This window comes from Falco cherrug, chromosome 5 (assembly GCF_023634085.1).
Source record: "Falco cherrug isolate bFalChe1 chromosome 5, bFalChe1.pri, whole genome shotgun sequence".
NCBI classification, from domain to species: domain Eukaryota; kingdom Metazoa; phylum Chordata; class Aves; order Falconiformes; family Falconidae; genus Falco; species Falco cherrug.
The window spans coordinates 7,965,012-7,981,162 of NC_073701.1; the positions used below are offsets into that span (position 1 = coordinate 7,965,012).

Here is a 16,151-nt window from a genome sequence, read left to right on the forward strand (position 1 = left end):
CCGGGTGTCACGGGTGCCCACGCTTTAGTTGGGGAGCTGAAGGGGGGAGCCGGGGCTGGCCACGGCACAGGCAACGCCATCAGCGGCCAGGGTGCGCTCCCACTGCGGGGGGGGTGGGGGGCAGAGCAGGTGCCCTCACAGCAGGGTCCACCGACTGTCCCGGCCAAGGCAGGGTAATGAATCACATCATGGTCCATCCAGAGAGCCCAGTCAGGACAAGTAGGAGATGGGATCACCATGTCAGGGCCTGAAGTGCATCCCTCTTCCGGGAGTTTAGTTGGCTAAGTTGGAGTTTAGGTGGCTGAGTCCAAGTCCACCTCCTTTGCTGGCAAGAGCTCTTGGGAAGAAAGCTCGGAGGAGCGTGGGCCTGTCCCTCCTTTCTCTTGGGAACTGTTTTTAAGCAGCGGCCTTGCCACAGGCTCCTGCCTGTGCTGTATCACAGCTGTGTAGCAGCACTGTCTATGGCTGATCTTGTACCTGCACAGCCTGGACCCTGACCCAGACCCACCAGTTCAGCTTCCTGGCTGACCCTGGGTCTGCCTCGTCACTATGGACTTGCTGGGGGATTGCTGGCTGCATGTGACCTGCTGTCTTTGGCACTCATCGTGACCTGGGCTTGCCATTCTGCATTCTGGCTCCTTCTTGGTGAGGACACTACTTGCGCATGCCTTGTTATTGTGTTCTGCTCCTGACTAGCCTTCCATGGTGCAGCAGATAGCCCTCGCTGCTCTCTGACATAGAGGCAGGACTGCCAACAAAGCTGCAGTGTAGGTCCAAGGTCCACCCAGCCGGGAGTGAGACATGTAGCAAGATCATAGCCCTGGACTTCAGGAAAGCAGGTTTTGGCTTCTTGAGGTAATCTGGTAGGCAGTATCCCGTATCAGTCACCCTGGACAGCAAACAAGTCCATGAGAGCTGGTCAGCCTTCAAGTACAACCTTCTCAAAGCGCAAGAAGTGTCCATCTGTTGTGTGGAAAGTCTACCAGGCCTGGCAGAATGTCAGCATGGAGGGACAGAGACCACCAGACTGAGGTTGATAGCACAGAGGAAATGCATGGAAGGCTGAAGTGGGGCTGGGCTGCTCTGGAGGAATGAAGCCATTGCCTGGGTGTGGTGGGGTGGAAGCTGGAAAGCCCAAAGCTCAGCTGGAGTTGAAACTAGTGAAAAACATGGAAAGCAACATGGAGGATTCCTATGACTACATTGGTGGTAGAAGGGAATCTAAGAAAAAGCCCAAATGGGGCAGGAGACCTGGTGACAAAGGACACACATGGTGCCTTCCTTGCCTTGGTGTTTACTTGCGTAAGGCCTGCTCTTAGGCCTCAGGGCCCTGGGCTTAATGGCAAAATCTGGCAATGATGTGGAGCGTTGCCTGCAGCGAAGCATGACTATGCTGGGACCAAAACGGCTATACAAAAGTCCATGGGTCCACCTGAAACGTGACCAAGGGTGCTGAGGGACCTGACCAAAGTCACTGATGCTGTCATCTTGGAGAGGTCTTAGTGAGCAGGGGAGTTTCCTGATGATTTTTAAGAGGTACATAGCACACCCTTCTGCTGGACATCTCCCCCGAAAGGCAAGAAAGAGCCCCCAGAATTACAGGCTTGTCAGCCTAATCTCCACCCCTGGGAAGATCACAGAGCAAACCCTCACAAGAACTACCTCCAGCTGTTTGAAGGACAGCTGCTCCACAGCCTCTCACTGGCTGAGGCTTCACTGCCCTAAGCATACACTGCATGCACTGGGGTTCCTCTAGGCTGTCTCCTGCTTTTTCATTGTCCTCCAGCAGTACGGTGTGTTCTCCTTGGACTCTTAACATCTCTGCTTCTTTCTTTGCCTGCCTGAGACTGCTCTCTGCTCTCTCAGCATTCTTCCAGTATTTTTGCTGTATTTTTTCACCTCTCCAAGGCTACATTATGCTCTCTGGGTCTCTTTCTTGCCTACTTTTTTCCACCTTTCTGAGGCTAGTCTTTTTTTATCCTTCACATTTGCAGGCTTTATGCTATTTTCTTACCTTCTCTGAGACTACTCTGTCTTCTCCAAGTTCTTTCCGGCTTTCTACTGGTGTCTCAGGGTCTGCAAGGCTTCTCTGTCCTCTGGGACTCCTTCAACCTCTTCACTTCTTCATTAGCCTCTCCAAAGCTGCCTTTCAGGCTTTCAGTGTGTTCCTTCCTCTCACTGAGGACTTTGGAGCACTTTCAGTCTTTCTGCTGTGTCCTCCCGGCCTCCCATCCCTGTCCCTGCCACTTCTCTGAAGTTAAACTGGGTTTTCTGGGGCTGTTTCAGTCTCTCTTCAAGGTTCATAGCATCTCAGCAGCAACTTTTCTTTTTCCTGGAATGACATCAGCCTCCCTGTTTGTTTCTTCCCTTCTCCAAGGCTATTATGAGTTGCTCTTTTAGCCTCTCTTTCTTAGCAGCTGCAGGCATACTCTCCTAGTGCTCTTTCTGAATCTCTGCTACTTTCTTGTTATTGTCAAGGTCTCTGGTGTGTTCACCGTGGTTTTTTCAGGCCTTCTACTAGTTTCTTTGCCTCTGAGGCTACTCTGTATTCTCTGAGTCTTGTACAGAGTTTGGCTGATTTTCCCTTCTTTGACACTACTCTTTGGGGGACTTTCAAGCTTTCTGCCTTTTTCCCCCCCAGTCTTCTCCGATGCCACCCTTGGTACTACTGGGTATGCTGGAGCTCCTTTAATATCTCTGATACTTTCTTGTTATCACTGAGCCTCTTTGGTATTCTCTGGAAGAGTCCTTTGTCTTATCTATTTCGTTCTTAGCCTCTTTGACACTGCTACATTTTGTTTCCTTGGGCACTTACAGGCTTTCTTGTCTTCCCTGAGGAAACTTTTTGTTTCCTGAATCTTTCAGACTGTTCGTTGCTTTGTTGGCTTCTGCTTGACTCCACTGTTTCATCTGAGGATCTTTCAGACCATCTGCTTTCCTGGCATTTGAAGGGCTGGTCTGTGTTCTTTCTCTAGGTCAGTGTTTCCTTCTGAGAATTCTCAGTGTCCTCTCATCTTTCAAGCTCTCTACTACTTTGTCCTCTCTTTGACTAGTTCATATTCTCTGGGTCATTTGCAAACACTTTCCTATATTACCAGGCTCTCAAAAGCAGTTTGCTGTTCTTTCACACCTCTTTCTGTTTTAGTATTGTTTTGAAGGAGGATGGGAGAGAACCAGGGGGTGTGGATCTTTTCAGAGATGCAATAGCTTCAAGAGCTCTGGACTTTAACTGCATAGAAGTTGAAATAGATCTCTGCAAGTCACCTTTTGGAATGTTTTTGTCCCCTTTTGGTTTTGGTGGTAGTTGGGGTTAGGAGAGAAATGAGCTCAAAGAAGCACCTTTTAAAAAATCCTTTATTTTTGTATAATCCTAGTAAAAATCTTTTATATAAAGGCGAAAGTAGGTATTGCATAGAAGAAACAGTGGTGCAAACATCACCTGGTGGGAATGGCATGTTGTTTCTTAGTGTCTACTATCTACTGCACAACAGATGGGTAGCCCATAGGCAAAAATCTCCAGGTTTCCCCATGCCAGCTACAGAATGAAGCTGCTCAACTCTATGGAAAAAAGTTACATCAGAATTATGTGTGTCCTATTCCTCGCTGCTCCCAAGAACCATCTGCTGGGATAAGACCATTTTCCTCCTTGCCTTTTGCCCTTTCTATGTCTGGCCAATACATTGCTCAAGAAACATCATGAGAATCAGTTCGGCTGCCCTCTGCTTGCAGCCTTCCTGTGTGTGAGTTTGTATTTCATGCATACAAATGAGGGGTGAACACAGGACAGGAGAGTTGGCCTGACATGACCATAGCCCAGGAACTCAATGTATGACATATACAAGGCATCTTCTGTCATCTTGAGACATTTATGCCATTATTTTTATCATCTCATATGCTACTTGGCTATGGGCGCTTCTTTTGAGTGCCCTCCACATGGGCTTCTTGTAACTAACAGCCTTGGTACCATCAGGAGGGAACAGAACTCACTGCTATTACTTCAACAGCTTTCAAGTAGAGGTTCTTCTCCTGTTACGTCTCTGTTGAAGTTCTGCCGCAACTTCCAAGCATGAAGCACAGTGAGACAGCAGGTATGCTACAGTCTGAAGGAACACTCAGAGAAACAGCACGTTCACACTCTTGAACTGTGCTTTCAGGAATTAAGAGATACAGAAAGGTATGCATTTATACAAATCAGTATTTGTGTATATTAAAGATACTTTTACTCAGTATCAGCTTTTATTTAAAAACATGCTAAAAACTTATAGTTAAATAATCAGAGTGACATTTGGGGAAAACATACAGACAGCCACCCACCAGCATAAGCAAAAAAAGTGCATACATACATGAGCCAAAGCTCCCTTTGACCAGTTTACAGGACAGTTAGTGCCTTCTCTGACAAACTGACTGATGCAGCTTCACACTTTCCAGGGCTGTTTTTTGTTGCCTGGAAAATGGCATTACTTTTCTGCTCCTTCCAGGATGTCTGTCATCACCTCCCACGTCAGAGAGTCAGCTAGAGACACAGATCAGCCCTGGTTTTGACTCCCTTCCTGTAGGTGGCCTCCCAGAGATGAATACATGAAGCTCGTGTAACTATCTTGCCTAATACTGTGCTTAAAATGCCAAAAGTAGTCATTAAAAAAAGATCTGAGGATCTATGCTGCTAGATCATGAAATGGAATGAAGCATTCTAGAAAAATAAGTTTGGATGGAAGGCAAAGTAGCTGAGTTTGCAACTACACATTTCATCTCTGAGTTATTCATAAACATTTTTTATTTCCTTATTACTTTCACTAATATATTTTACCTTTTTTTTTTTGTACAAAAACTGACTGCAGATTAAAATTTAAGATATGGCAGGTACCACTGTGCGACCCAAAAGGACAGCGATGATGCTCCTGCTCAGCCCTGCACCTTGCTCATTTGAACGCTAGAGAAAGCTCAGCACCTCTATGCAAAGGGAGAATGCAGTGGAGCCATCAGATGAAAATCGTCCTGTCTTTTCTTCCAAAAATGGGAACGCATCTTAGCAACTTTGGATACAGTCTTACATGTAGCAGCAAGTACACTGGGCATCAGAGCCCCTTCTTCAACATGGAACATCCATCTTTAGTGGGGCTCACATGCTCCTGGTCCCAATTTTTGTTAGAAATGGAAGTAAAACTGGATTCAGTTTCTGTGCTTTCCCTGTGCTTCTTCCCTGACTCTTTCAAAGTCAATCCAAGTGAAATAGCTGAACCCATATGGCATTGTCTGCTACAGTGGGAAACAAGAACCCTGTGAAACTTTGGGCATTGTGCTCATATGGGCAAGGCCATGCTCTGAGAATAGTAACCTCCTTCACTGCGACACCCAAATTCATCTCTCTTCCCCCACACATTCACACTCCTTCCTGTCACACTGATTTCATAGGAACTCAAAAAAGTGACACATTGGCCACACAAAACACTATTGCTGCCAGATGTACAGATGCATGCAGGACCTACTAGGAAGATAAACAAGGGACTAAAACCTCCCAGATATGAAATGGCTCAACAGCTATTTCAGCTCATAAGGAAAAGATAGGCTGAACGATACAATGAAAATGGTATCTTTTCAGAGTTTTAAAGTATAAATGTTCAGACTGGATATTAAGAGAAACTTGTTTACCACAGGAATAGTTTGGCATGGCATGGCTCTGAAAGGCACAAAGTCTCCATCCTCAATAGTTTCTGAAACTCAGCCCAATAATGTTACAGTAAACTCCTATTCTCTCATAGATGACAGTACCCCTTTGAGAGTGACATTGGATGAGGTAACTCTGAAGGTCACTTCTGACTGCTGCTAATACAAAAAACAGTATTTCTTTCAGAGCTAAGTCAAGCCCTGACTGGGGTTAAATTAGAACATCCTCCAATATCTGAGCCTTTCCTTCTTCCTTCACAAAACAACAAAAACCTGCAACTAGGTGTAAATGGGGGCTGCTTGCAATGAAGCAGCATTCAAAGTAGAGAAATTAATGTTCAAGTTTTCTAACAGGAATGTTGGCAAAAATATGCATTGCAGTGAACTCTGAACTACCCCACTGGATGGACTTGGCAATCTGTCAGCAAGAACCAATTCTGTACTGAAGGTGTGACAACACATACTGTCTCTGAGACCTGTTTTGGAAATTGCCCCTTTCCTGCATCATTTGGTCACCTTTGATCAAACCACCTTTCCCAGCTCAGGAGACAGCTGTCATCTGCCTGAGGAAACCCCTTCAATGAAGGGCATGGCATGACAACGTTGCCATCAAATTGCCATCCCCTTCCCGCATATCCAGCAGCATGCCATGCCTTGGGCAAACTTTTTGAAACAGACAGCACAATCTGTGAAGTCTGCTCCAGCTGGCCAGTAGGTCAGACTGCAATCTCTCTCCTTCGTGCCAGGGAGCAGTAACTTGCTTAGTCAGTTCTTTTAGCTTTTAAACTAGCATGACATCAAAGCAGCCAGACACTGCTTTGGGTGAGTAAAGGCATTGGAACTTTGCCTCACAGGAGTAGGAAGCTCACGACATGTTCCAATGGGAAGACATTGCATTCCATCTGAGGAAAGAGCCTCTGATTTGAAAGGAACCACCTTTGTTACAGTAAGGGCACAAAGGCCCTGATAAAGGTAGATGATGCCTCCCTGTGGACTTGAGAAATGTCCTTATTTGCCTGCACCAACCGTCAACTTTGAAAAACATGTCCTCTGGAGATCGCACAGTGGTTCCCAAATTAATGTACAATAAATGTGTAAAACCAAAACCAGTAAGAAGTTATAAGTCAGGCAACTAAATTCTAAGCTATATCCATCATAATAATCATCACCATTATCATAATAAAAAAGTATACACCATAAAGTACAAGAAGCTGCAAAGCAAAGCAGCTCCAATTCCTAGGACTGTCAGTTACAGTGGCTTTTCCGAGTCTCCCAGTAAATTGGACATGAGGGTTGAAAACTTAATGGAAGACTGAAGAATTCTCCCTTGAAGTTGAACACACATAACTTTTGCACATATAGCATGGATTAGTAGAGCAAAACATTTTCTTAAGTTCAGAAACATTCTCAGAGCAGATCTATGATTTCGTGTAGAAAATCCATTTGTTTGGTGGGGGTTTCCCCCTCTTTGGCAAATAAATGGCAAATGTGAACAGACAAAAAAATGAGTCAAATAACAAGTTGTGATAATAACTGAACAAGTAAAAACAAAGTAGATCGGTCAATGGGATGGATTCCCTCAGCAGGGCTAGGCTTGATACTCTTTGCGGTCATTCCTTTTGTTCATTTTTATGAGACAGAAAGGTTGGTGTGATAATGTTTCAGAGGCTTTAGGCATCATATTTTTTGCCAGTCCTGTGAATCTGCTGGAAGAGCGTCATGGAGAAGGCCATGCCAAGAATCTGAAGGGAAACAAAGAATAAGGGCTTCAGTACAGGGAGGCTGCCAAAACTGCACTGCTGACCTGTGTTCATAGTGCAGCAGTAGTTTTAAAAGTCATTCTACACTAGTCATATTTCTCAGCCTTCAACACTGATCATCAACTTGGATGTATGTTGTTCAGGCACACAGTGATGTCCGGAGATGTATCTGTAAAGAGCACAGATTGAGGAAAAAGCTCTCCAGGCTCTTAGTCATACATGCAACAATTTTTCAGAATCAATACATACAAGTCATTCTTTTACTCCACAACTTGCGCTTCTTTAGCCAGATAACTGGGAGTGAAAACATCAGATTGAAATACTCTCCCCCAGAAGTACAGCAGTGATACAGGAACTCCCAAACCTTAACAGATTATGATGCTACTTCCGCACTTCTTTTTTAAAACATGTTAACCTATTCAGTTCAGTGGCCATGATTTGACTCATTTTGGCATTTTCTAGAACTTGCTTCCAAAATCTACAATAACCAGTTCCCTACGGGACAGCATAACAAAATGGCTAAACATGGGAAGTCCAAGGTGGTGCTCTGAAGTCAAAATGCAGGTAAGCAAAACCCCATTATAGCATGTCTTCTTTGTGGGACTGACTACCGACCTGCTTCCTTTCTCAGTAGATGGCCTTAAATGAACTCATAAAGCAAATCTGATGTTTTTGAAATTGTGATCAAACTCAAAGCAGTTGGGCACCACTTTTCACACTGCAGAATCAAGAAAGCTGACAGCAAATCAAAGCCATTTTGACCAACATCATACCAGTATTACCTGCATTATGAGGATGCACATCCCAATCGAACCAAGGACATGCTTGTTCTCATCAAACCAGGTCATAACTCTCTCATAACATCCCTGAAATGATGAAAGATGAAAACTGAAATCCCACGGTCACGTTTTGTTTCATGTGCATTCCCTCTACTTTCTTCCTTCCCACCCCTCCCTAACCCCTGACCTGGGCAAAGCAAGCCTTACTGTTTTCCACACTAGTTCGGTAGAGTTCCGTCCACAGTCTTGGGAGTTTTCTGTACAACATCGGTCTGGGACAGTGTTTTCTCCCAGCACTGGGTACCAATCCGTGAAGTCATTCACACCACAGCATTTCATCTACAGCAAAAGTAAAGGATTAATAAATTAACTAGCACGATTTGTGAATCATGTACCACCACAAACTTTTACTTCCATTAAACCACTGTATATTTTCAAAAGGGTTGCCACAACACTTTTGTATTTTTTAAATGCTTTGTGCTCAGTGATCACTAAAAGCAAATACTTAACATGAAAAAAAAACCTCGAAATAAACAGTCCCATGCCCAAGATATGTTAGTCTTCTTGTCACAGAGACATGAGCCCAAACAGCAAAATATAAGGTAATCTGCCCGCAAATGCTGAACAGCAAAAGCCCATCTGCAAAAGCTTCAGTTCTGCCTATGCAGGTTTTGCTGCTTCTCCTCTGTTTTGAATCATCTCTGTGCCTATCACAGGCACAGAGAGCATCAGAAAGAGGTAAGCATCTTTAACCTTACAAAGCACACTTTAATCCTGGGTTTCACAGTACTCCCTGGATGTTCAGGAGTGCAAAATGAGAAATCAAAGGCTGCATCAGCCATCTTTCAGACTTAGCATGGATGCCACATTTAATAGACTGCACCAGCCCTTATGGCCAAACTTTTTTTTTTTCTATTGAGAAAATGTTACCTCTGCTTGAATGATATTCCATGCATTTTTCAGTCCAACATTATTTTCTGAATTGTACAGCTTCATACCTTCCTTCAAATCCTTCTTTGCACTCTCACTGACCTGTATCATGTGAAAAATACAGAAAGTCAATGCACTGCTGTTTAGGGGAAAGGACCAGATGGTACAGACTTGTATATAGAATGTATCTCTCTTACCCTTTCTCACCACAAATTTAACATGGGTAGAAAAGCTCCATCATAGCTTTAAGACTCTCAGAAGGCAGTGTGACCTTTCAGCACTTGCCAAAGTCTAGTCTCTCCCTCACATTGCAAAATACTGTATTAATTCTGACGAGATACGAGACCAAACAGCTCCCCTCTGCTAAGAGTCCATTATACAGTCATCGTCTGATCCCAACTGACTGAAGAGTGATCAGCAGAAATCTGCTGAGCTTACTTTAACTTTGCCAGAGATAGCTGTTGGCAGTACCCCACAGCAATGCCTCCTGCCTGTAACCTATGGCCTACTTTAATTTGCTAATATCATAAACCCAGAGTTCCAGCCTCCCAACCTTAATATAATTATCCCTTGCACGGGTTCAGGCAGGCTATAATAAATGGCCCATACAAAATCAACTGACAAAGAGCTTTGCTATTGTTATTCTTGTGGGGACAGGCTTGTAGAATTTATGATTTTCAAATGTGCTCTTCTTTCCTTAGAGGAAAAAGCTGGAATGTGTAATGAGATGTCCTATTTCTTGTATAAATTTCAGTCCAAGTCTGGAGTCCTGGACGCAGGTAGGAATGTACCTTTGTTCTGACAGCAGTGGGCTGGCAGCAGAGAAAGGATTATGGGTCTTGGCATAAAGGTCAAGTGTATTGTAAGATCTGTTTCATCCCTCTTTGACATCTCATTCAAAATCAGAAGTTCACCTCAGCTCCCTGAAAGTGGCAGGCATCATAATGACAGCCTGGGAAGAGACACGAATCTGGTAGAAGCTCAGTTCTAACATCAGACATGCTCACACTGTAAGGCTCTGTCCTGTATTTAGCAGAATCCTCCAGTTCCCCAGAGATTTCTGAGGTTTTTTACCTATCTGACAGGCCAGCCAGTTGTGCCTGCTTCATTTAGTCTCTACTAGACAGCAGATTCCAACAATGGGCTTTATGAGAAGCAGCCTCTTGATCTGCTCTGCACCCTTGTCAAAATTTCTGGGACTGCCCATTCAAGTGAGACAGCTGGTGACATTTGGATTAACCTGTGAACATCCCTGACCTCTCTCCTCCAGTCCTGTTCAAAGGTTGACTCTAAGAAGCTAACCAGGTCTTAAGCAGGATCTCCCACAGCCAAGATCCACAAGATGACCAGCTTCTTGCAGAGCCATCAAACAGCTATGCTGAAGGCTATCTTAGATTTTAGAAGACTAAAAGGGAGGCCCTAGGCTATGGTTTTATTTCAAGGGGGGAACTGTAAAGCTCAGCGGGTTCTTCTGTGTGCCCTCCTCATCACCTCCTCCTCCCCCTGCAGAAGCGGCTTACAGAAAGTCACGAAGATCTCAATGTAAAACCATCACCAAGTGATGAGCAAGGAGAACCCACATACCTCCACTATACAAAAACAAACTGAACCTGGTTTACACGACAGTACAATTAATCTATATGGCATATTTGCTTACCTTGTCCATATAAACAAAGAACAAAATGAGTAATATCAGCTCTGCCAGGAGAATTATCAGCAAAACGATGAAAAACTAGAACAAAGAAAAAACAGACAGTGTATACACACTTGCCAGCTAAAGAGCAAACCTGGGGCTGCTAGAAACTGAAGACTATAGGTCTTGTCATCTAAACCCTTCCTCTACTGCCAAAACTATGCAAGTTTGGTTTCAAACTCCTCAGGCATGTTGATATACTGCCACTAAAGCTCCTGTAGGTCTCACCATCAATGAGGAAGCTCAGTGTCCTGCATTCTCTAATCTTAGATTTTGCCCTACTACCAGTTCGCAGGTTTCAGCAATGCTTTTGTCTGGCTTTTGTGACTGCTGCCACAGCATGCAGTCCTGGTAGACTCTTTTCTTCATACAGATTACAGAACAGATGCTAAACCCATTACCACAAAGATCAGTGTGATGTGCTTCATGAGTGATTCCCTAGCAGATAAGCTTTAACCACATCTGACTGCCTGTTGGAATAGTCATTACATTACTCAGCACTTCCATTCCCAACTCTCTGTAGTGGAAATCTCTCTGCAGGGGCATCCCAAGTGTGAGCTCCAGTAGTTTCTCACTAATTTTCATGCCCACTAATTGCCTTTATGTACTAGTGGACTGCCACATAGGCATGGCATCCCCGCCACAGACACTGGGGGAGATGTAGTATGCAATGCAGCAAGCTCTCCAATAGGAAACTCATGATAGTGTAGAAGGACTTTTGCAGAACCTTCCAATAATATAAACACTCTTAAAAAAACCCCCAAAATTCAGCTGGTGTTGCAGTTTGTGTAGATAAATGACATAGACCTCTTTACTATTCTCTCGTTTGCTTTCCCAGCTGTACAAAATACAAACCCAAGAAGCAGATAGCAAAAAACGAGAGCACATTTGTACTCCAGTTTAATTATCTGAGCTGGTTTAAGGAATGCTTCCCAGCTGTTCCCCAACACTATGTAAGGGAGACTTTTACACAAGGGAAACTCATGTGCTCCTTAATGTCACAGCACCTGTGACTAAATTGGAAGCTGTCTGCTCTGAAAGCCCTCCTCTCACCTTCTGCCACAATACCTCTCTCCTTGGGGTGGGGAGAAACATGATGAAGCCTGCTGCATTTATGCAAAAGGAAGGACCCGCACTCCATCTTCTGAGAGGTGTTCCCAACCTCTGTAAGACTGCCAAGGATCAGATTATTTTTTTATTTTTATTTGTAAGGCTTGGCAGAGACCTTGACTTCTTAACTTTGGGTCAAATGGTTTCCACCAACTTCTGACAAAGGCCTTAGATAAGGGCTAAGTAGAAAATAGCCACGAGAGGCTCTGAGCAGCATCCAAAACCAGCTGTGCTTAAGGTTTTTCAGTCAGTCAAACAGACATTTCCAGAAGAGCTATTCAGGTTGACCCTACAGTTCATGTTTAACCATTCAGAGGTAACTGACAGTAATTTGCTTTGCTATCTAATACATTGAGGTACACAGTAACAAGGATACGTTTGCTAATACACCAATGACATCAGTGACTAAAGCTGTGGGATGTCACACTGCAAGCATATAGAAGATTGAAAGCCAAGAACAATGTTACAGTGATGCACAAGACTACTTGGCACTGGTCGTTTAAATAAAGTAATAACAAAGCAACAGTCAATGGTCTTAGTAAAAAGAAGTATTGTTGTCTTACACTCAACAGGAGGCACTTGTTTTCCTTGATAGCACCTAGGCAGCCCAGAAAGCCGGTGACCATGACGACTGTGCCAATGGCAATGACTAGGTTGGCAGCTGAAAGTGATGGAAAGCTAGGAGAAAACGTGGCGAAGTTTCCTTGTGACACTGACAGCCAGATGCCCACGCCCAGCAGCCCACAGCCACATAACTGCAAAGAGATAAACAAAAGAAAAGGTTTCACCATTAAAATAAATGGCACTGGTTCCTTCCCCCAAACTCTGAAAACAAAGAATTCTCAAGCACCTCCTCAGGTAACTGTCCTGCAGTAATGCTCTCACTGGCTTGCTGCTGAAACAAAGTGAAACTAAATGCTCTAACTAGACTTGGTCATGTAACCTATACTTATAAATCTATCCAAAAGCCACTGAATGAAGGAATTCTCTTTCTAAAGACATAGCACATGAAACCAGCTACCCACTGAGCTCCCAACAGAACAACCCAACGCAGTTTTTTTGTAGGAAGGTAAAAAACATTATTTGAAAGTATGTTCCACTGCACTTATTTCTGCTGTCATCTACAATGTCTCAGAGTATCCAGCCCCATATTTCTTCATCCTAGGCCAGGCAAGGAAGTCCTGGAGATAATTACAATTACTAGCACCATTTCAGTAAATATTTCTCATAAAATGCTCAGTCCCAGTAGCCAAGTATGAGTTCTCATAGCTTTACTGTTGTTTGCCAGTGTTCAATGTCACAAAAATCAGGTTTATTTTCTAAGTTTATTATCTACAGGAAGCTCAACTTGTGCTACTCTCCGTCTGTGAGAGAACCTGAAGGAAACAGAAAGCTGCTAATAAAACATAAAATTAACTTCACGTTGCTCCTCACTCTTAACAATATCATGGCTGGTTAAGGAAATAAGGTTTCCCACCCTAAGTCACAGGGCAGGTCTTCAGAACAACGGCCAAGTGTTGCGCTTGGGGGGCCTGAAAGCTGGCCATCTTTTAGTACTTGCTCAAAACTGGTATTATGCAATTTTGCATCTGATCTGTGATCACTGCAGCGAAACCAGAATTAGAAGTTAGTTGCACTTCCATTAAATCTGTAAGCTAGTAAACAGTACTATTAGTTTCCTGCCAGATACAGCCTTTGCCAAGTTCAGAGGTGAAATTCACATCACTTTCACTGGGAGGGGCATTGGACCACACCCCACCCCACCACACCCCCTGCAACTCGGAATATTTTCTCCAATTTATTTGCATCACTGCATGGGAAAAACAAAAAAGGACTTAATCATGACTCACAGTGATATGCCAAAGCTGCTGGTGCTCACCTGTCAGCAGTGAGGAAGAAAAGTTCTTGCTAACTAGCAGGTTTGCCACACCCAGCCCACCCCATTGTGCTTGCATAAAATTACAACTTTCACTCAAAGTGGAAACTCAAGGTCAGAGAATGGTACGTCCACCAAAATAGGGTTCAGACCTGCCTTGTGATGAGCGCTAACCTGGCATGATGAAGAGCTACAGACCTAACTTTGGGTAAATATCCCCACTTCTGTCTGAGGTGATTTTACCAGCAGGGCAGATAGTTCAGGGCACAACTGGGTCCTTTTGGGGTTTTGCCGCTTCACAGAACATGAAAGAAAAACTAGAGTAGTACCTTCTTGAATTCATGTCACTACCTTATAAGTCAGGCTTATGTCTTCATAATCACATACATGGTTATTTCCTTTTACTTAACCCTGTGACCCTTCTGTCCCCTCTGAGCCCCTTTCCTAGTTTGCTTGAAGCTTTTGAAACTGCTTTGCATCTAGGGAGATTCACCTGCTCAGTGAACAACTGTGACCTGGAGTAGGCCTTATGGAAAAGGTGCTCACAGGCATTCCCACGGGAGGCAGAGTAAAGCATCTCCCAGTGTACCAAGTCCCCAAGAGCTAACATCATGCGAAGCATAAAAATATAGGGTTGTGTAGACAGAGAAAGAGAATTAGAGAAGGAGATTAACTATACTGCACTGGTGGTTATTTCCAGTCCCCTTTGCACCTAAGTGCTGGTTTAGCAATCCAGAAAAAAACCCCACAACTGCCTGTATCTCACTGAGTATATGCATTGAGTTACACAGAGGAAATTTTCAGCATTCTTGTAAGGAGGCTGGGAAACATCTCTCCTTCCAAAACTCAACACAGAACAACTTCACAGGGTGATTTGGGAAGCTTTGTGTGACTGGGTGTGGATAAACATCACAACATCTGTTTCCTCTGACAGAGCTGGATGCAGCTGCTACATGAGTGTAGGTAGCAGGAAAAAGTCAAACAGCTACTATCCCTGTGGAAAGACTGGTACAAAACATCCACGCGTGCAGGAAAGGGCTACAGGACTTTCATCTCTTCCTCAAAATCTGTCCTCTCCAATTAATAATCAATTGAAGTGATTTCTCGTTGTCTTTCATGGTATGTCAGCAAGGTCAATGTGAACTTGGAGTTAGTAGAGTACGGGGGGAGCATGCAAAACAGAAGTCTCCTGATCACATCCTGCTGCAGGACCCAGTGGACATCACCACAGGTTTAAACTGTCTGCAGTTCATGGAATCAGTCACCCCACTGCTCCTGCTTTAAATTTCATCTACTCCGTCCTTGAATTGCTGCAGCTTTGGTGCCTCAAGCTCTCTCAGGCATCCACTCCGTGGCTCAGCTGCTCCATCCGTTAGATGAGAACTGCAGGCAGCAGCTCAGGCTGATGGTTCAGGAGGTTAGAAGCAGCTCTCACCACACAACGTTCATTTCAGGTTTTCAATGGCATTTCTAAGCTGCCAGGGCTGTACATTGCCAATAGCTGATGGCACTTCAATCGATGACTTTGGGACACTCCATGGATGAGACTGTAAATGCTTCCAAAGACGTTTCTACCAAAGACTGGAATTGTTCAGTGTAACTTTCCTTCAGAACATGAAGGAAATCAGAGCCCTAGCTCAAGTGTTTTGAAAGAGGGCGGTGAATTCTGGAATCATCAGGCCAAAAGCAATAGAACATTGCAGACAAACAAGGTGGTGGTAAGAGCAAGACCAGAGCAAAAGGCTTACAGAGGAATGGCAAGTGAAGGAAAAAAGGAGTACATGCAATCAATAGGAAGACCAGCCCACGAAGAGCTGCACCTCAGTAGCCAGCTGCAATTATAAGGACAGTAACAAGAGGCAGAAGCAGCAAGCCCTTATCAGCACCTTTTTACCATTTGAAAAAACCTCAGCAAAATCCTTGACAGAAACTGGGTCTAGAAGAGAAAGGTGGCTAGGAAATTACTCTAGAAGGCTTGTGTTTATGTTTATTTAGACAAAGTTAGAAGCAGCTAGTTGCTTAGATAAGGGATGGGAGAACTACCTTCAAGTGTAGGAAATCAGCAAAGTGACAGGCTCACTGGTGCTCCGTGGGATGGACATGAAGACAGAAAAGGACCAAGAAGAGAAGAAGGATCAAAGCTGGAGAACAGAAAAGTGGACAGATGGCCTCTGTCCCTCTGACAGGGTCTCGGTTCAGGAGATCCTCTTTATACACTTCCATACAGGAGTGATCAATTCTTTACTTGTTTGTAGTAGCCACCCTAGTATTTTGGTAAACTCAGCGGCAAAACACTTGCTTTTTGGCAGAAGACTGGTCACCTACTGCACCTTTGCCTT

At 44.2% G+C, this 16,151-nt stretch overlaps 1 protein-coding gene across 3 annotated transcripts in view; it reads right to left on the reverse strand.

Moving 5' to 3' along the window:
• Positions 1–3,336: 3,336 nt before the first annotated feature.
• TSPAN9 (tetraspanin 9) overlaps positions 3,337–16,151 on the reverse strand; it is a 185,038-nt gene continuing 172,223 nt past the window's right edge. For all 3 annotated transcript variants that reach the window (XM_055711167.1, XM_055711166.1, XM_055711165.1), the window contains 6 exons: positions 12,500–12,691; positions 10,791–10,865; positions 9,134–9,235; positions 8,411–8,542; positions 8,207–8,290; positions 3,337–7,406 (listed from right to left, as the gene is read on the reverse strand). In XM_055711167.1, the coding sequence (XP_055567142.1) occupies positions 7,335–7,406; positions 8,207–8,290; positions 8,411–8,542; positions 9,134–9,235; positions 10,791–10,865; positions 12,500–12,691 (657 nt within the window). In that variant the 3' untranslated portion in view covers positions 3,337–7,334. The remainder of the gene's footprint in view (positions 7,407–8,206; positions 8,291–8,410; positions 8,543–9,133; positions 9,236–10,790; positions 10,866–12,499; positions 12,692–16,151) is intronic.